The sequence below is a fragment of the Glycine soja genome, chromosome 2 (genome assembly GCF_004193775.1).
Source record: "Glycine soja cultivar W05 chromosome 2, ASM419377v2, whole genome shotgun sequence".
NCBI classification, from domain to species: Eukaryota; Viridiplantae; Streptophyta; class Magnoliopsida; order Fabales; family Fabaceae; genus Glycine; species Glycine soja.
Genome location: NC_041003.1, coordinates 46,755,468 through 46,776,902, shown reverse-complemented (window position 1 = coordinate 46,776,902; position 21,435 = coordinate 46,755,468). Strand labels below are relative to the sequence as shown.

The 21,435-nt window shown below is 31.5% G+C and overlaps 2 protein-coding genes and 1 long non-coding RNA gene across 3 annotated transcripts; 2 read left to right on the top strand and 1 right to left on the bottom strand.

Moving 5' to 3' along the window:
• The first annotated feature begins 471 nt into the window (after nucleotides 1-471).
• On the top strand, nucleotides 472-3,319 carry LOC114399400 (WEB family protein At2g40480-like). The gene is made up of 2 exons (XM_028361585.1): nucleotides 472-1,186; nucleotides 1,538-3,319. Exons 1-2 carry the CDS (start codon nucleotides 980-982, stop codon nucleotides 2,999-3,001), a joined length of 1,671 nt encoding a protein of 556 aa, XP_028217386.1. The 5' UTR covers nucleotides 472-979; the 3' UTR covers nucleotides 3,002-3,319.
• A 6,575-nt stretch (nucleotides 3,320-9,894) lies between these two features.
• Nucleotides 9,895-13,501, top strand: LOC114399391. Its single transcript, XR_003663712.1, has 5 exons — nucleotides 9,895-9,979; nucleotides 10,564-10,654; nucleotides 11,199-12,067; nucleotides 12,215-12,418; nucleotides 12,549-13,501. It is a non-coding gene; the product is annotated as an uncharacterized LOC114399391 (long non-coding RNA).
• Nucleotides 13,502-15,772: 2,271 nt separating this feature from the next.
• On the bottom strand, nucleotides 15,773-21,301 carry LOC114399380 (indole-3-glycerol phosphate synthase, chloroplastic-like). Its single transcript, XM_028361573.1, has 10 exons — nucleotides 20,883-21,301; nucleotides 20,410-20,670; nucleotides 20,130-20,306; nucleotides 18,700-18,774; nucleotides 18,546-18,590; nucleotides 18,284-18,448; nucleotides 17,647-17,725; nucleotides 16,740-16,822; nucleotides 16,576-16,644; nucleotides 15,773-16,058 (listed from the first exon to the last, which is right to left on the bottom strand). The coding sequence occupies exons 1-10, from the start codon at nucleotides 21,021-21,023 to the stop codon at nucleotides 15,972-15,974; spliced, it is 1,182 nt and encodes a 393-aa protein (XP_028217374.1). The 5' UTR covers nucleotides 21,024-21,301; the 3' UTR covers nucleotides 15,773-15,971.
• Between the last annotated feature and the right edge of the window lie 134 nt (nucleotides 21,302-21,435).

Genomic DNA, 21,435 nt, shown 5'->3' with positions numbered 1-21,435 from the left:
GTTTTCTTAGTTTAGGTTGGTTTGGCCTTGGAGCATAAGGATCTAGAGTTGGAGTAATTTAGAACCAAGAGAAGGACAATTGGGAGCTCAGATTGAGCAAAGGAAATATTACAAGCTTGGAAACTTGAAGAAAATGACAACCAGAGGTTGCCATACCCTAGGCGTGGCAAGCATCAAGAAAAGGATTTACCTTCATTTTTTGGATTCAAACTTGAGTTATTTTTAAAAGGCGACATGTGTAACTTACTTTTTGTTTTTGAAGACACGAGTAGTTAGTATTTTTCCCCTTTTGTTTTCTTTGTTTCTTCCCTCTTGCGTAAACAAAAGAAAGAAAAGACACGAATAGTTTATTAGTGTACACAATGCTCGAATAACATTATTCATTTATTAAGTTTTGTTCTTTTTCTTTTTGCTTGAGGCAGCGTTGTATCATTGCAAACCCACCCAGCCTCTCCAGACAGCGGCACGCAATAATACGTCGTCGTTTCCATGCACGAAAAATCAAAAAAAGAATGTTTTTGCCTTTTTTTTTCCTAACCGCTAATCACGCTCAAAATCACCCACACCACAATCTCAGCCTCAGCAAAATCCTCTGACGTGGCGCATCCTCATTGGTCACACTTCACAACACGTAACCACAACAAAAAAAACCAAAACCTTTGCATTTTCTTCCTGACCAACCACACCATAGTCCACACCGTAACTCCACGTTACCATCCCCACCCTATCATCCACCCCCTCAGAAGCGCTTTCCGCCACCGCTCCTCCTTTTTTTCTTTTTTTTCTCTCTTTTCCGCTTTCCCCTTTCGCTTGTAGTGTGGCCCCGCGACACCATCATCACGCACCCTTCCTTCCTTGACCTCGGTATTGCAATAAATCACACAAATGGGTGCTTCAAAAAAGTCAAAGCTCGAACCTTTATGTTGCTTTAGCTCTCAATGCTTCTCTGAAACCCGCGTTCCCATTGCTCTTTGCGCCAATGGCCGAGTCGTCTCCGCCGGCAACGCCGGAACTGAAACCCGAGCTCGGTATCGGATCCGGGTCGGGTCGGAAACCGGGAATAAGGAGAGTGGGTTTGAGAGCTGAAATTGATACTTCGCCGCCTTTTGGGTCTGTCAAGGAAGCGGTGACCCGTTTCGAAACAACCGGACCTTGGATTCCCTTTTACAATTTTGGAGAGGCTTATGTAAATTTTCATCTCTCTGTGTTTGTTTCTACTTTATTTTAAGTTATGAATGTGTTATGTGTTTTTATTGTTTTTGTTTTGTGTTTGAGTGTTCCTAGTGTTATGTATTATTTGCTTTTTACTTGATAATTAGTTAGATACAAACGTTGAATGAAAGTAATTGAGCAATACGGCAATTCTGAGAAGGAATTGTTTTAGGTTGAGATGCATGGGAGCTGCAAAAATGTTTATTTTTTCTGAGCCTCTCATACTCACCATGCATTCTGTTTAAATAAAATATAGTTCTTGATTTGTGGAATTATGCCCCTGTGGTGATTTACTCTCTGATGTTGAAGATTGCTGTTATAACAGAACAGTGCTGAAGACTTTGACATAAAGAGAGTGGAGGAGGAAGCAGCGAAGTTGGAAAAGGATTTGATAGTGAAAGAACTCGAAACTCTTGACGTGCTTGAGGAACTGGGAGCTACCAAAGCAATTTTGGAGGAATTAAAGAAGCAGCTACAATCAGAAGCATTGAATTGTTTTGCAACTCCGGGTGGGAATTCATGTGAACAGATTGGAGTTCCTGTTAAAAATTGTGTGAATGATATTAACAATGAGGAGCAGGCATTACAATGTAGGAGCCCGTGGGCTACTTTATCACCTGATCTGTTCATGATGGAGTTAAGACAAGCTAAAATGAGCCTTGGTAAAACTATAAGTGATCTCAGGGCGATACAGTCTTCTGTTGAAGCTTTGAATAAGAAGATGAAGAAGGATAGGCTTTTTGTTGAGAGGACCCGTGAGAAGCTAGCATCAAAGTTTGCTGCTGTATCTGCTCAAGAAGTGGCCAGAAAAGAAGCAAGGTTAACTCCACCTGAAGCTACTGTAGGAACAAGTTGCACTTGTCATCATCTCCTAAATGTTGGGAGGAGTTTCAAATTTGATACTGGACAGTCAAATGGAATGAGTGAAACAAGAATATCTGAAGTTTCAAGGCCCTTGCCTGAGTTTGGAGAGAATGGATTTAGTATTAAGACTGCTGAGATGAGGTGGTTTGCGGCTAAAAAGATGGAAGAAGCCGCAATAGCAGCAGAAGCTGTTGCTCTTGCTGAGATTGAGGCTCTATGCAGCCCTGAGATATCATCAGAATTTGCTCCTCCAGAATGTCAGAAAATGCCATTTGCCATAGGGGAGTGCTCTCCTCTGCACCCCATAGTTCAAATTCCTCAAGAGTCAACCTTGAAGAAGGTGATAGATTCCAAGTTCCAAGTTGACAAAATAGGTTCTTCTAAATTGACTATTTTGAAAAAATTAGAGGAAGCAACAGAAGAAGTTATACGCAGCAAACAAGTCTTGACTGAGGCATTAAACAGTGTTGAAAGTGCAAACAGAAAGCAACATGCTGCTGAAGAGGCACTTCGGAGATGGATTCCTCAGGATGATCTAATAGGTCAGCCAGTGGATAACTATGTTAAGCCCAAGAAGTTCGATCAATCTGGAAATTGTCATGATTGTCCTCTACCGGATGTAACCAGGTCGATTACAATGAACAACGATCCGAAGCCGATCTTAATGTCTTCAGTTTCAATGAGAGATGTACTTAGCAAAAAGCAAGTTCCTGAAGAATATACTACAACTAAGGAGATGGAAGAGCACTCTGAAAGAAAGGTAGCATTGAGTCAAATGCTTCGAGCATTGAGGCAGGATCAAACTCTGCCTACAATACCAGAGAAAGATGGGAGCAATCAAAGGCAGTTCATAGCACAGAGGAAAAAAATTGGATTCATCCAAATATCACTTCCCTTGGGAAAGCGAAGCAAGAAAAAGGCATGAATTTAATCCTATTTCCTATGCATGGATCAATATCCACAATTCATGCATCAGTGTCTTGCCATTCTTTATTGATTCTAATGTTATGTCTTCTTTGTAAAGTCATACAGAATTTATGACTGATTTTGTAAAATACTCATATAGTGAGATAAGGCTATTGTTGTGGTTGTTTGGTTTTGTAAACTAAGTTTTTCCTGTGTGATTGCTCACTTTATGCAACTGGCCTATGCTTTAACGAGCTAGTAGATTTTACTGTTGTTGATTGTTAGGATTGATCCACTCTATCCCTCTCCCCAGTAAAGTACTATGTTCTTCAATGTTCTTTACAATTTCAATTTTTATACAGATTATTTGAAATTAAATTTGCATTATCATTCCAATGCAATTGAAAATGTAAGAAGCTTTGACATTCGCACAAACAGTCATATATTTCTGATCTCATTCCTTTTCTAAATTGATGATGATAGGCTATAAGATAGGACATTGAATGATTGATCTCATATTTATAGTTTTTATCAGTCAGAAAGATAAAAAAAAAAAAAAAGGACAACAAGAACAAGGAAATTATCTACATCTGAGGACTGAGTAATCATGAACTGTATCCTGAAAATTTTGAGCATTGTGAGCCTTCCAAATAAACAAACAGTCAACAACGAATAAACTCGTCATGATCTGCTGTGATGTTTTCCCCAAAGCCAAGAAGACGCATCCTCATCAATATTATTTGAGATGCATCCAGATGAAGCATATTCCAAATTCTCATGACTTTGGGACAGTCCCTAAGAACCATCAACAAAAAGAACATAGCAATTCAATTTGGTTCCATATCCGACAACCATCAACAAAATAATCTTTAATTATAAGGCAGTAGTATATTAGATATGAACACAATCCATTAACGGAGAGAAAGAAAAATTAGAAAAAAGATACCACGTGTTTGGACAGTTTGATAACACATCTGTGACGTGATTTCCCTTTCTTTTCTTTTCTTTTCTTTTTTTTTACTTAAGCGGTTTCCTATGTTTAATGTGAAGAGAATATGTCAAATAGTGCATTTATTTCTAGCACTACAACTAAAATATATAGATTTTATATTTGCACACTATTTTGACATAACAAACAAAAAGTACTGCAAGCACATCGCACAAAAATTACTACACCAAATAATAAAATATCAGATAAATGTAATTTTTTTTTTGTCGATGGCAATGAAGATCGAACCTATGACTTTATATCTCTATTCAATGTAATCATAGTTTTAACAAATAATTTAATCATACTCATCAGAATATACTTTTCATGTAATCTGAAATGCATGTGGACATAATAATGATGACAATAGTTTTAAAGTGTCATGATTTTATTTTTTTTACTTTTTTACTTTCATTCAAGATATTCCCTAACTCGGAGACTAATGCATTATGTATCTATATATTTTGAAATCAAATAGTGTATCTTTTAATTAATAGTTTAGTTTACTAATTAAAAGAACTTTTTAGTATAAGCTTTGAAGTTAAATCTTTATAAATAATAATTTCAAAAGAAAAGCAAAAAAGTTGCCTCATAATAAAAATTCTTTGACTTGTAAAATATAATTTGGTCTTAAAACTATATTTGAAACAATAGAAAATATAGTAAAATACAGTATCTTTTATCTTAGATTTGCTGCCTTAAAGTAAAATGAATGCTTTTTTTATGAGAGAAAGAAAAGTGAACTGTTCCCATGTTTTAAGGAAGGAAAGCGTAATCCTAAACAAAAAAGAAAGAAAGAGAGGAAAGTGTAAAAGATACATTGGTAATATATTTTTTAAAATGGAAGTTAACAAAACTTGGACAAATTTTTTTAAAAATCATGTAAAAAATTTGTCTCTTAATAAAAAAAAAGTTCGGTTGTAAAAAATATCTTAATTGTCAAATTATTTTTAAAAAAATAGAGGAAAATATACTATATTGTATTTTTATCTTAAATTTGTCTCCAAAGGAGTGCTTATTTAACATAAGAGAAGAAAACAGTGAAATGGTTATGTCTTTCAATAAAGAAAAATGGAAAAGATATTTTGGTGATAATGTTTATTTTTAATGGAAGTTAATGAAACTTTGACAAAAAAAATTTAAAAAAGTAAGGTGTAGTGTATTTTTATTTGTCAAGAAAGAAAAAATTATTTTAATATAACACAAGAGCATAGTCTAATACTCACATTTCTAAGAAGAAAGAAATGTATGCAATTTACTTATAAGAATAATTTGGTTCTTTTTTTTCACTTCATATTATTGACCATTAAAAAAATATTTTGTTTTTATTTATTATGTAAAATTTTATTTAAAACTATTAATAAATCCATTTATTATTTTGACTGTTTGAAAATTTTCAAAGAAGATGACATGTTGTTACTTGACTTTCAAAATAAGTTATTATTATTTTTACTTTCCAATTTCAGAGTTTAGTCAAAACAAAGTTATAATTCATTCGATTTCAGTCCTGTGTACTTCATATCTTTATGAGTATGTTCATTAATTATCATAAATGTGATCAACTGAAATTTCATATAAATTAATAAGGGATTTGTATAATTGATCCAAGTAAAAAGAAAGTTAAACAATCTCATATTCAATAATCAATAAAATTTAGATAATTATCTTATTTTACATTCAATCATTGGTGATATAACTATTACATTTAATGTTTTATCTTTCATTTCTTTTTTATATCATTTATGTGTAAAATTAAAGTTTTATAACTATTAATTAAAATTATACTAAAATGCATATATATATATATATATATATATATATATATATATATATATATATATATAATTATAAAATATTACAACCTTAATAATTATTTTTTTAATCATTATATTCTTTATTCACCTTAGGAAAAATATATATGGCTGACATTTTTATAATTTTTATGTATAAATTTTAATTAAAATTCATACTCTTTACCTATAATTTTAATTAAAAATTATCATGAAAATGTTGAAAAAATATTTAAAGCACTATTCTTGGAAGTTGTAAAATAAATGAAAACTATGTACCTAAAGTTTTTTTTATAATAATAATTAATTCATGTTAAGTAAAGTATAATGAGTTTAATTTTTATTCACTAATAGTATAACTAATAGTATAAGACTTTTTATATTTTGAACTAATATGAAATTATTTGTTATATGACTTGCAATGTAAATATTATAAAAGTCAAATATCTTAACATACATAATAAATTTATAATAAATGATAATATATATATATATATATATATATATATATATATATATATATATATATATATATATATATATCATTAAATAATGCATTTTCATTAAATTAAAATGTGATGGTACTTTTGGCCAAAGTTTAAATATTACAAATAACCAAATTAATATTCATGACTTTCAAATGTAAAATACTTTTTCCTTGTATTTGGATCAGAAATTTCAAAATTTAAGAGAATTTGAATTGTTTTGATTTTAATTTCTTTTATTTTTTAAATATTTTGTTTAGATAAATCAATTCAAATTTTTTCAATTTTCAATTCTTTATTTGGATAAAGCAATTCAATTTCTTCCATATGCAAAATTACAATTTTATATTTAAAATAGATAAAATTTCAATATTAAACTTTATAGAAAACAAACACAAACTAATTTAAAATATTAATTAAAAAATATTTTCCAATTTTTAATAATTTAAAAATACAAAATATTGATAATTTTAACTAGGAATATTTTGTCTAACCACAATCAATGATGTTGTTAAACTGATATCAATCAAGACTATTTTTCGATCGACATCAAATAGGGTTATTTTGTCAAAGTATGCTGGGAATATTCGTCACCTGACGTCAACTAGGCTATTTTTCGGCTAACGTTGGTTGAGTCTATTTTTCAGCCAATGTTGACTAGGTTTCTTTACCAACGTCGGTTAGGGTTCGTTTGGTCGACACTCACTAGAGTCTTTTCGAACAACATTGACCAAAGTTATTTTTAGCCAATGTCGGTTTTGGATTTTTTGGTAGATGTCTTATGGGCTTTTTCAATCAATAAATAGTCCTTACTAATAGACGTCGGCCTAAAAAATCCTAAAAAAAGTTGACAAAAAATCCTACCCAATATCAACTAAAAAATAACTTGGTCGATGTTAATCAATAGAACCTACTAGACGTCAGTCGAAAAATATCATTGGTCAACTTAGACAAAAAAATCCCTAATCGAAGTTGGCTAAAAAATAGTCCTGACCAATATTAGACAAAAGACCCTAGCCAACATAGGCTATAAGATAGTTTTGACTGATGTTGACTAAAAAATAACTCTGACCAATGTCAATCGAAAAAACCCTAGTGGATGAAGACTGAAAGAACCTAGTCAATGTCAACTAAAAATAGTCATGCTCAATGTCAGTCAAAAATATCTAGTTGGTGGTAGCAAAAAAACTCTAGCCAACATCAACCAAAAAACCCTAACTAATGTGATTAAGAAATAGCTTTGGTTGATGTCAGTCAGAAAATCTTAGTCGATGTCAGCAAAAAAAAATATTAACCGACGTCGACTAAGAAAATCTAATTGGCATTAGCCAAAAAATCCTAGTTAACATCGACTAAAAAATAATCCTAGCCGATATTGGCTAAAAAAATAGTTTTGCCTGATGTTGGTTGGAAAAACCTAGCTAACATCGGCTGAAAAACCTTAGCAGGTGTCCACTTGAAAGTTAGTCATAATCAATGTCAGTAGAAAAAATCTAGCAAACGTCGGTTAAAAAGTCATTGGTCAACATCAACTGAAAAAACCTGAACAATAACGGCAAAAAAATGGCCGACGTTAGCAAAAAATTTCCATGACTAACGTCAATGAGAAAATAACCCTAACCAACATCATCTAAAAAAATTCTTAGTCGATATCAACAAAAGATAGTTTTGGTTGACATCATACAAAAAATTAATTCTGAATGAAAAAACTTCGGTCATTGTCAGTGAAAAATAACTTATGTCAATGTCAACTGTAAGAACTTTAATCACCGTAGTTGTGAGTGTTGAGCAAAAAAGAGTCACAAGTTAGAGTGAGCATCTCCAAAAAGATAATCTCAAATTTTTTTAATTTTTGAGAGAATTTGAAATCTCACTATTTTAATCAATCAAAATTATTCATAGAAATATAAAAAAATTAAATCTTCTTTCAAATATTCTATCCAAAAAAAACTATTTTATCATGAATTCTTTTAACTTTCTTCAAAAAATAAATTTTCTTGCTGAATTGTTTTGGATGGAAAAATTAAAGGGAAAGTAATATTTATTCGGAGGATTTAAATGTTCCCCCTTAAATAATCTATTTGGATGTTCTTTCAAAATAAATTTAAAGTTTTAACATTTTAAAACGGAATTTTTTTAATAAAAGTCTATATAAATTATATATTTTTAAAATATAAATGCAGAAAAAATATATATTCAAAATAAAATAATTTTGAAAAATAAAAATTATATTTTAAATAATAAAATTTATAAATGAATAAAATATAATTATTATAACTAAAATAAATTAACTGTTTTATTAAAATACAAATGTTTAGAAGAAATTTGGACATTTGAGCAAAATAAGAAATTTAATTGCTTTATCTAAATACAGTTTTCAAATTGAAGGAATTTAATTTTTTTATTCAAACAACAAAATTTAAAAATGAAAGAATTTCAATTGAAACAATTAATTGAAATTTCTAGAATTTAAAATTCTTTAAAATTAAAAAAAAAAATCCCGATAGACTTTTTCAGTCAAAGACAAAGGCTATTTACATACATCTTCTATTCATTAATTGAATGTTTAATTTAAAATTTATTTCAGTTCAATTGTAAGGATAGTGATATACATACATATCTTCTATACATTAATTGAATAATTAATTTAAAATTTATTATTCAATTTTAAGGATAATGGTATACATGCATGTTCTATATACATTAATTGAATAATTAATTTAAATTTATTTCAATTCAGTTTTAAGGATAATGATATGCATGCATCTTCTGTATACATTAATTTAATAATTAATTTAAAATTTATTTTATTTCAGTTTTAAGGATAGTGATATACATACATATCTTATATATATTAATTTAAAATTTATTGTTCAGTTTTAAGGATAATGGTGTGCATGCATCTTCTATATACATTAATTGAATAATTAATTTAAATTTATTTCAATTCAGTTTTGAGGATAATGATATGCATGCATCTTCTGTATACATTAATTTAAAATTTATTTCAATTCGGTTTTAAGGATAACGTTATACATACATATCTTCTATGCATAAATTGAATAATTAATTTAAAATTTATTGTTCTGTTTTAAGGTTAGTGATATACATGCATCTTCTATATACATTAATTAGTTTAAAATTTATTTCAATTCAGTTTGAAGGACAATGATATTAGTTGACTTTATATTAAAACAATTTAGAATTAAACATATATACAAAAACTTAATAGAATTTTTTTTCTTCAGAAAATTGTTAAAACAAGAATTATTTTTGGAAGGAAAAGGAAAATTGTTAAAATGATAATTTAACAACTGGCAACGCAACATAAGCAGCGTTTTGCAACAAATTGAACCGTTGATGCATTGAACACTACATACAATATTACAAGCGTTACAACGTTTGAAATATGAACACGTCAATAAACATTAATTTCCCACCATCAAATCTTGCCAAATATGATGATCCACCAACACAAGCACACTTTGATGACCCACCCTGATGTGCATATCCAAAACCATTAATTTTTTTCCTTTTTTTTTATTTTCTTCTAAGCCAGTTTTGACTTTCCAGACTTTTGCTCATTCATTCACGCGTTTTGTGTGTGTATATATACATGTACGTATTCGCGTGTTTGGAGTGAAACATATGTGCGGTGCCTGTGGTTGTTGCCTTGGCTGGTAAGCCTGGTATACACTACTGTGACACCCTATTTCACCTCACCGTCTCTTTATGTAAGACTTTCTCTCCTTTGATATGTATCTACAAAACCTATATAGATTCAATTTCCACTCAAGTGTTTTTTGCATTGTTCTTACACACTGATATGAACGAAATTTCGATGCTAATGGAAGAATAATATCAAAATAGTTAAGGAATTGTATGTAATTTTTGTTTTATTTTTCTTTAATTGTTTTTTGCATCTACGTTTTTTTTAAATTTTTAACACCCCCACCGCCGGTGTTGTTTAGTTGATGAAGTATATATGAATGAAGTTTCAAATATATTTTTTTTGACTCAGAAGTTTCAAATTTTATGTATAATAAATGAAGTTTCACTTTTTTTTTAGTACAAGATATGATTGGTCTGTTATTTATGTTGTGAATTTTATGGTTTGTCTGTAAAATATGATTCTTGTTTAGGCTTGTTCTCTAAGATTCTAGTCTGTGTGGCTATTATGCATGTTTTTCTTTTAAAATGTTGTGGTCTTTTTGAGATTTGATTTGGTATCCTCTGTCTGTGTTTGCGATTGAATTGGGTTTTATTTTGCTTGGTTTATAGTAAAAGTTGTGTTATATTGATTAGTCTTCTTTGACAGGGAAAGCTTCAGGAGGGGTTGTGATATGAAGAACTATTTAGAAATTGATAGGGCGAGGTTTGAAAAGAGGGGGAAAAAAATGTCCAAGAAGGTATAATGTTTCCCTATTTTTATTTGTTCAATATGAAATTTATTAATTGGGTATATGACGGTATTAAAATTTGTTCGCTTCAAAATTTATTTTGGATATATTTTTTATATTTAGGGTTCTAAGAAAACTAATGAGCAAAGTTTAATGGTCTCTCTGGAGACACACCTATACAGTTAAACTTGTGCAATTTATCTAACTCTTCATACAACAATTATTAGGTACACAACGAACTAAAACGTTGCTTTTGATAATTCATTCACATAGGAGCTCGATTGGTTATCTTAGATTGTCCGTCATTTTTGCTTGCATACTTAACATTAGTATTATCTAGTTAATTTGAGTGTTTCTTAGCTAGATGTTAAGAGGATGAAGCAAAAGTTTTCATTTTTCTGTAACATGTTGCCTCTGTGGCACTTTCACTAAATATTATTAATCCAACTCCTCTAAAATAGAATGAAAAAAAAGAAAACATACTGTGTGTATATATGGAGTTATTCAAATTTCAATAATTAACTTTTAATTAACGAGCTCGCTTGGCCAACAGGAATCAGTAGCAGCTTAACACAGAATCTGGGAAACAACATCCAAGTTTAGGGAGCTTTTCAATGGTGAAACTTCAGCCCTATGCCTTGCCAATGATGTACAGTTTACATACTCAAACCACAGAGAGAAGGCAAAGAAAATGCTTCAAACAACACCAATAATAGAATTAGCAGAAAGGCACAATGTTGCACATGACTAGGCTAATGCTCCTCCTGCTGATACCAGTTTTCACCAATACAAAGGTGAAACTCACGAAGGAAAAGGTAAGATTCATGCGCATTCACCAACAGTGCTAATAGAGGTCATGAAGAGCATCAACGCCTCAAACTCAAGGCCATCACTTTTGCATTCACAAGCTTCAAGCTTCTTTAGAGGGTCTAATCCAAACAACTCTTTCTAGGGTTTGAACTTCAATTGTTACCCTAGTCAGCATGGGGGATTTCCAAGGTTTGATAAGCCCAAATATGAGCCAAACACACGTCTTCAACAATGGTAAACTTCTGAAACAACAGACACAACATACTAGTACACACCCTTTAAATTTAGTTATCATGTCTTACAAAGAGGCGGTTGGCACGTTAAACCTATGGCTCCATTTCCTGTGCAAATGTCAAAGTCACTCTCAGCAGAGTTGATGCCTTCTAGCAACAACAGACTTATGGAGGAGATGTAGATGAGAAATAGTCATTGTAACCAGCCACAAGTAGGAGTAGTGATTTGCGAATGGAAACAAGCACGAGATGATGAAGATGATAATCCAGATAATGATGATGAAGACATAGACTTTGAGCTTTGACTGTGAGTTTGGTAGAATGTAGATTATATAAGAGGGCTCTTGGCTATTTCAAGGGCATTGACTCTCCTTTACCCGTAAGATTCCCTTAACTCTATCTTAATTTCTGTTAAACTTTTCCATCTGAGCATACGTTATGCTAGCCCAGCAATTTTTTTTTCTTAATTTTAATATTATTAGTTTCACTCGTGTTGTTGAACTTTTTGTGTGTCAAACTTGAAAAGACTGCACCAAGGTAGCATATTGTTGGTGTGGCACTAAGAGTGGAAATCAAGTGAAGAAATTTAGGGAATCCAAGGTAGCAGCTGCTGCTAGTACTGGAAAACTGGAATTGTTGAGGAACTTGGTAGCAGACCTACCTATTGGTTACTCGAAGAATAATTTTGAGTATTTGCCAAAGAAGTTTGATGTGGTGTACGATGCAGTAGGTCAGTTATTTAAATTCATCCTGTGATCATATGCTTTAGCTTTACACAAAGTTCTTCATGTGCAAACATAATATCTTGTTGAAATAATTAATGTCTAAAAGTACTATAAATATATTGATTCTGAACACAGGGCAAAGAGGGCATTGAAGGTTGTTAAAGAAGAGGTCATTGTTCAATAAAACGGAAAGGAAGTGATCATCTACATTCTATCGAGATCAAAGTCGAAGCTCCAAGTCTAGCTCTTCATCATCATTACCTTGATTATCAACTTCATCATTTTGTGCCTGTTCCTTTCCCGAGTGACTACTCCCGCTTGTGGCTGTTACAATCACGATTTCTCATCCACATCTCCTCCATATCTAAATCTACTGTTTGAAGGAGTCAACTCAACTAAGAGTGATTTTGGCTACTGCATGGGAAATGGACCCATAGGGTTTAACGTTCCAACCCCCTTTTGTAAGTCATGGTAACTAAAAGGGTGTGAAATAGTACGTTGTGGTCGTTGGTTCAGTACTTGTCCGTTGTTGAAGACTTTTGTCTAGCTCATATTTGGTCTCAACAAGCCTTGGAAATCCCCTTTGCTGGCATGGGGCACGAAATCCAAACCATACAGAGTTGTTTCGATTAGGCCATCTAGAGGTGCTTGAAACTTGTGAGTACAAAAATGATGGCCTTGAACCTGAGGCGTTGATGCTCTTCATGGCATCTATTAGCATTGCTGGTGAGGCACGTGCATTTTTCCTTTTCCTTTGTCAGTTCACCTTTGTTTTGGTGAAAACTGGTATCAGCAGTAAGAGCGATAGCCCAGCCATGTTCAGCATTGTGTCTTTCTTCTAAGTCTATTAATGGTGTTTTTAGAAGCACTTCCTTTGCCTTTTCTGTGGTCTGAGTGTGTACAAATGTACATCATTGCAAGGTATGGGGTTGAAGTTTCGCCATTGAAAAGTTCCCTGAAGCTTTGATGTTGTTTCCTAGCTTCTGTGTTTTGAGCTGCTGGTGCTTAAAATACTCAAATTGTCGTGAGTTGTGTAATGATTTGCTTTTGAAAAAGAACTAGTTATATGGATAGATTTTCTTTGATTATGTTTTGAAGTGTAGAATCTACGCTTTCCAAAATTCAATAATCTATTATAAAATCTTAAGTCGTGGGTGTGTATACATATCTCGTATGTATGTACTTGGGGTTTCCTACATCAACTTGAAATTCAAAAAGAACACGTGAGTAAATATACACCACGACATTAATTGAACAAGAAAAGAAATCTTTGTACTTCATCTAATTAAGTTTGTGTTAAATTGCTTGAATACAAATATATCAATTTATTGTTAAGATTAACTTGGGTTGAAGTGAGAGAATGGATTCCGTTCTCTTTCAATAATAAAAAATTACTCCCTAAGTTCCAGATTTTAGATTATAAGACATTTAAGATTTTGTCACCTATATGATGAAAAATATAATTAGTTTGTTGAATTTTAAAAAAATACTATATAACTTCTTAATATACTTTTTATTTCTTAAAAAATGACTTGTTTATTCTTCTTATATACTAGTTTCATTAAGTATTGATTAAAGATAATCTTAAAAATAAATATTTAATGCAAAACATTCATTTTGTAAAATTATATATATTTTGAAATAATTTTTTTTCTAAAACATCGTGTAATCTTAAAGAGAATAATAAATTAATAACCAATGATGACTTTTTTTATCATTACTAACATTCACCTTTAAAAAAATCAATTTACTATAATAACCAACCATTAACAAGGCAAAAGCCCGAACCTCTCCGCAGCAAACTATTCTTCTTTTTTATCATAAGAGCAAATTACTCTATTATACTAGATTTTACACTTGAATATACCAGTTCAATTAAATTATATATTTTTTATATTTATATTTATTATTTAAATAAATAATTATATGAATATCAATAAAATTAAATTTTAAAATATTTAGTAACATATTAAATATAATTTATATTAAAATTGAAAAATATAATTAATTATATTTTTATACTAGATGTTGTTTAAAAAAATTAAGTCTATTGAAATTTATTTCTTCATGTAATAATAATGATGCAATACCTGATTATATGTAATATATAAATATATATAATATAAATTTAAAATTATTTAAAATTGAGTATTCATTTTTGTTATTGTCAATACTATGTTTACATTATTTGAATTTTGGGCTTATAATTAATAGTTTTATTTTAAAATGATATTCTAATTATTTAAAGATGTTAGTTTTAATTATATGATATTGTTAAAATTTTGAATTGATTAACCTCATTAAGTATTTCTAGTATGATACTTCTATAACTATTAGTATTATTATTAGGGTCTAAATTTATATAAAAAATATAATATTAAAATTGACCTTTATTTATATATATATATATATATATATATATATATATATATATATATATATATATATATATATGTGTGTGTGTGTGTGTGTGAATTTCAAAAAACAATTATCATTAATGCATGCAGTTCAGTCAGAAATTATCATTAACACAGTTGATGTAATTCTTTTTCAAAAACAAAGTTAAAGGGAAGTTTATATAAATATATATAGAGAGGGCATTATATATATATATATAGAATAAGAATCGAGATTATATAATCATATATAAAGAGTTAAAATTTAATGTTAAAAAATCACTTATAAGTAATTACATAATACTAAATCTTGATCCTTTGTGTTTTGTTCAATCCAAATTTACATTTCTTTTCTATAATATGACTTTTATATATAGAGACAACAATTTATCTATTTCAATGTCATTATAAAAAGTTTCTCAATAAAATACCCCACAAGATTTTCAATAAAAGAACTGAATGGCCTCCATCAAATTAAAAAATTATTTTAGCTTATGTTTACAAATGGTACATAATTCTGAAAATCCCGTTATACACTAAAAACACCTTTTAATTCCTCTTTTAAAATATATTGTTTTAAGTTCATATTAATCTAATTTTATTTACGGCTTTACGCATAAATATTTTTATTTAATATTGAAAATAACATAAAATTATCATGTTATATTTTTATTTTCTGAACAAACTCAAACTTGCACAAATCTTTTAAACATTAAAGCATTTTCATATCTACTTCGGACTGTAAAAGTTGTAAAGATAAAATTTGAGAGTATAATTACTTTCTTTCAATAAACATCAACGCCTATCCTAGCTAATGAGGTTATCTCACCTACAACATATATATTGTTTATATAATACAACATCACAACTTTTTGTATAATTACAACACACTTACTCGAACTTGTTATAACATCTACTATATAATTTTTCAAAATGAAATGCATAGTTAAGGACACAGAAGAATTGTCGCCAACAATCGTCCCAAAATGATATCATTTATTTGCAAAGTATTATTAAACATTCAAAGTTTATTTAGGTACAAGTCTGTTGTTGACAAGGTTATGATAATTTGGTACAAGCAAAGGTTGAAAGCATCAAATCAAGAACCTTATCAAAATCTGTCATGTCCAATGCCTATATATCTCAAGAAAGATAGCTCACTTCAACCCAAAGAGATATCTTTGCCAAAGAGATTGCTGATTCCCTTCCCAGGATCATTTTGTTTTACAATAGACTCTCCAACCAATATCTGAAAAAAAAAGTAAGAGTAAAAAATTGTGTCTGATAAGAGTAAAATAATGTGAAACATCTGCTGATTGTTGGTTTACTATAAGTGTTGGAAAATGTACTAAATATTATCTACATGTAACAAATGTTAGATAGTTGTGGTAACCTGAGTAATCCCCTTATATGGCACAGTTGGCAAATATATGCTAATGAAATTTAACAACTGTTTTACTCATTATTATTAAAATTGCAACAAACAACATGATTGCAAGGATATGGTTGTATATGATGAGTAATTTGGCTGACACCACTATATTCTGTATCATATGTTAGTAGCTCCAAAAATCCTGTTAGTACCTATATCGCTTTTACAATTTGCCAAAACTGCATGGCCGTGACACATTTTATGTGACTGACTCACATACAAGGTATTTAGAATTGTCATTGAGGTTGCTGTTAGGATTAGGAAGAAGTTGAATATTTCAATTACCATTTCCCAGGTGTTTAATTAGAGTAGAAATGTCATTGGCAATACTTACAGCTTTAACACCAGCTTCCTTAACATAGGCAATATCATCAGGGGTGAACAGACCAGATTCTCCAACCATCTAAACAAACCATATAAATCATCAGCATGATGTTGATATTCAAAATAAAATGATATTTCTTTCGAGTAGGTCTAAACAAAGGAAAGGCCACATACAGTTATGCCTCTCTCACGGATTATTTTGCCTCGCTCTCCTTCAAGAAGCTTCTTTGTGATGCTGATATCCAGCTCAAATGTTTCTGCAATCCCCAATATGAAAAAGCCACAGTTGATGAGTCAGATCCTCAAGTTTAAATATTCAGACATTGGGACAAAAGGATAAAATAAGTAGTAAATTATTAGCATTCTCAGCCCGGTGTGTGCATGACAAAGAAAACAAAGTAAAGGGAAAAAGGAAAAAAAAAAACGTAATAGTACTCTTGATTTTAAAAATAAAGGAACTTAATTTGCTAAGAAAAAGCTTAAAAAAACTTCGTACCCCATTGTCCAGAGGTTCTTCGCTATGCGAAGGTATGGGGGAGGGATGTTGTACACAGCCTTACCCTTGCATATGCAAAGAGGCTGTTTCCGGATTCGAACCCATGACCAACAAGTCACCAAGGCACAACTTTGCTAAGAAAAAGCTTCAGGGATTAAAATCCCACATAGTTCAAACTAAAAAGCCCAAAAGTACACAATTAAGCCAGAAAAAAATTGTTGCCGGAGGGAAGCAATAGCATAAAGTATACAGGTAAAAATACTTGTATCATTTCAAAGTTTTATGAGATCTAAAAGATTGTTGTTATAAGGTACAATTAGGATTTGAGAAAGTGATAATGTATCCATGTAGAAGGATAAGAAAGATGAAGAAGATTAATGAAGAAACTGGAAAAATATACAGAAAATGAAAGCAAAAGTAAAAATAAAAAACACATCCAACTGGAGAGGTACTGGAAAACAAGCAGATCAAACATCAAAAGGATTTAATTTGAAATACTATTACTAAGTGAAGCCAGATACCATTTCATCAAAAAAGAAAAAAAGTAGGAGGGGGGAACAGAGAGAGAAGAGTGATAAGACATACCAAGATTACGGTTGTTAATGCCAATAAGTTCAATCCCCTCAATTGCAAGAACACGATCAAATTCCCTCTCATCATGAACCTGTGAACAAGCAACATAAAATGTCAAAAAATCCTCGTGTTCATCAGGAAATAAAAGATTCTGCATGGTAGACCTATAATTATGGTGTAAGCACAGATAAGGAAACATAGCATACAGATTCGTCTAGAAAAATTATATTGACAACTTTTGTATCTTGACATAAGTACTGAATACAGACAAGGACTGCAGGTATCATAATCATCAAATCAGTCATGCGAATCCAAAGTTTTGATGAAGCTAATTTGGTTCGTGTCTGGTTCCAACATAGGCCTCGTCAATCTAAAGATTCTATACTATTAAATATAATACACTTTAATTCTTGCTATCATGTACAGAATCATTATATTAAAGAGGTTCCCAGTTTATACATTGCACTAATCAAAACTCAAAGTGGCCCACTTTAGGACCAAGTTTACACAAAATGGGATAAACTCAACATAACATGAGGACTAAATTCATATTAAACACCAGATGTCAGTAAGCTTAAAAAGTTTTGTTAATGTTGAAGTTGAATGTCATTCAAATTTAGGAAACAAATAAAAAAAGCACCAATCGTACCTCAACAAGTGCAGTCAATCCCAGTAATTTGCATATCTTGATCATGTATTTGATGTCAAGATCAGGCAAAACAGCAGCAATTAAAAGGACTGCATCTGCACCTTTAGTTCGAGCATAGTAGAGTTGCCATGCATCTATGATGAATTCTTTGCACAACAAAGGGCACTGCATATTTTGTCCAGAGTCATCAACATGGTCTACAAAAGGCATTAAATGGTATAATAAATCCAATATCAGGGACTATGCAATTCATAAAACAAACCTTTATGCCAGCCATTCTTATTGCCTCAAGATTTTCAAAGCTTCCCTGGACCAATATTAAGATAGAGTTAATTTTGTTGCAATATCACTTAGTACTGAATCAGCCAAATATTATCTAGCAGTACACGTAACAAATTCCAGGTGTGTTGGTCTACCTTAAAATACTTTTCATCTGTCAAAACACTTAGACATGCTGCTCCACCTTTCTCATAAGCTTTAGCAATTTCAACCTATCACAGAAACCTCTAAAATTGTGACATATACCATGAAGAGAAGAAATACAAACTAACAACAGTGTCAAATAAGTTGCTTGAAGGGCATGATACATTGGCTGATACAACAATACTAAGAGATCAAGATACTCAATGAGAAAACATAACATATTCCTGACTGATACAATAAATTTAGAACAGGTCCTTATTTACAGAAGATAAAATTAAAAAACTATAGGATTGACTTCATAAATGCAATAATTGTAGGAGTGAACAGAGAGTCTATGATAGATTTGAGATAAGGAATTTATTTTGATGGGCATGCATCTCAAAGGGGTAAAAAATTAATTAGGAGAAGCAAAAAGCTTGAGATGCAAAAAGGAGAAGAAATTGATATGCATCAAAAACAATTTAAGACCTATCTCTGCAAACATGACTCAGATCAAGCACTTATTCTATAACAGGTAGATTCAGGAAGCCAAATAAAAATAAAAAATAAAATTGAATAGACTAACTTTAACCAACTAGATGCAATTGGGTGTCAGTCACGAAGCCAAATAAAAATGAAATATTTTTTTTTATAAGCAAAGTAATTTATTGATATAAGAATGCTTGAAATGAGCACAAAAGGTGCCCACAAAAAGACTCTATACAAAACATGATGCTGCATAATATAAAGCTCAACAGCAAGCTAGACTAAAACAGACAGATATTCCCTGTCCCACCTAAAGGCTAAAAAACAGTCCAATAAAAGCTATACAACCTCACGAGTAAAACTCATCACTCGTGTGTCACAGGAATTATTACAATTAAAATTAGACACATCTCACAATTTTTTGTGTAGCCTGACATTAACAGTGTACCCATATAGTGTTTGTTTAAATGCCTATATAAGTAATCCCACTGACTTGATATTACACACTCATCTGCCAACATGTTGACGCCGCAATCTGACATTGAGCTAAGCTAACTACCAATTTCCATCTTTCCACACCAGCCATCCAAATATTTAAGCCTTTTATTTTTTTTAACACTCATCCCATCGAAACCTCCGAACAACTGATGCATCTTCATGACAGAGAATCCTTCCACCTCTGTGAACAACAACAACATCTTCACTCCAAACAACCTCCAACATCAACAGCTTCTACATTCTATTCACCAACACACAATACCCCCTCAAACCCCTTAACAGTCCTAAAATGAAATAAAAATTGTATAGACTAACTCTAACCAACAAGAAGAAATGGGGTGTCAGCCAGTTAAAACATTTCACACATTACATCAAAAACGAACTTCATAAAATTACAAATAAAGTAGAGAGATAACAATTCTATCCGTAAAAATGGTACAGGAAAACAACGCAAACTTACTGGATCAAAGTCTTCTCTCAAGATACCTCTACTTGGTGACGCTTTCTTCACTTCAGCAATCAACCCTGGCAGTCCAGTTCGTTCGTTGGCTGCCTTTAGAGCACCAATAAAATCCCTAGCAGGAGGTGCATTTTCGAGAGCTTTCTTCAGCACACCGAGGGGTTTTCTTTCTTTAAGCTGAAAATCACACAGTCCCCAGTAATACATTCAATCTATTTGGTTGGAAAAAAAAACATATATATAAAGAACAATAGAGCACCAAGAAAATCAATCACAATACATGCGAGACTTCTGTGTCTTTGTTCCACACAATCTCTTCCAAAATGTTCCGGGGAGTATTTCCCTCATTCTGCAACCTGAATTGAAAGGGTCCTACATAATGCAAAGGGGGTCCAGATGGTGGTCTTCTCCTTATTCTTATACCTTGGCTAGCTGCAACCTCGTTTTGGAACATTCCCACCTCCCACTCCTTAGTTTTCAGAGCCTCTGTCACAGATTCACCAGGTGTGGCTACTGTAGCTGAACCATCATTAGACTCCACCTAACTCAAAACCCACATGACAAAATCAACAAGCAGTCATCATAACATAAAATTCAGCATTCATACATCCCCAATTGAACCCAAATTATATACTTGCCCATTTCCATTATCACTCAACCCCCAACTCCCAAAACAAAAAACCGAGAGAGACCCATATTAATACATAAGAAGACACGATAAAAGGTTGCAAAATGATACAAAAAAAATCTCACCTGGGCACTAGCAGAAAAGGATGAAAAGGAGCTTCTTTTGTGGAAAAAAATGGCTTGGGATGGAAGAATAGAGGTTCTGGGTCTGGAAGAGTGGAATTGGGTGGTCTGAAAGGGAACCCTGAGAGAAGCCAAACCTTCCATTGAAGCAGCAGATTGAAGGAAGGAAAAAAAATGGGAGGAATATGGCAGCAACAAAAAAGAAAGATGAACCGGGTTTTGAAAGAAGAACACGCCGTCTATGTTATAGTAATAGTAGTAGTAGTAGTATTGAATTGGAGAAGAAAACTGTCGTCGCGTTTGACACGTGCGCACGCGCGCATTCAATTCCGACGCCACGGCGTGTTCATGGTTTTTCTGCACCGGCTGGGATTGGATTGGCACTTGTGAAGAGCTAAAAATGGCACAAAATTAAAATTGAAGGGCATTACTGTTAAATTTTATAGTGCATCAACGTCTTCTTAAAAATCAGTTTATAAGAGAATATAAGAGAATAGTCTATCCATTTATATGAGTACTTATTATGTTCATGAATTATATGATGTGAGACTATTTT

Excerpts from the sequence above, each read along its gene's own strand:
- LOC114399380 (XM_028361573.1), bottom strand. The coding sequence starts at position 21,023 with ATGGAAGGTTTGGCTTCTCTCAGGGTTCCCTTTCAGACCACCCAATTC. Across the intron at positions 20,307-20,409 it reads AAGACACAGAAGTCTCGCAT|CTTAAAGAAAGAAAACCCCT; the intron begins GTATTGTGATTG and ends TGTGATTTTCAG. Across the intron at positions 16,059-16,575 it reads AGGAAGCTGGTGTTAAAGCT|ATATTGGTTGGAGAGTCTAT; the intron begins GTAAGTATTGCC and ends TTTTTTTTTCAG.
- LOC114399400 (XM_028361585.1), top strand. The coding sequence starts at position 980 with ATGGCCGAGTCGTCTCCGCCGGCAACGCCGGAACTGAAACCCGAGCTC. Across the intron at positions 1,187-1,537 it reads ACAATTTTGGAGAGGCTTAT|AACAGTGCTGAAGACTTTGA; the intron begins GTAAATTTTCAT and ends CTGTTATAACAG.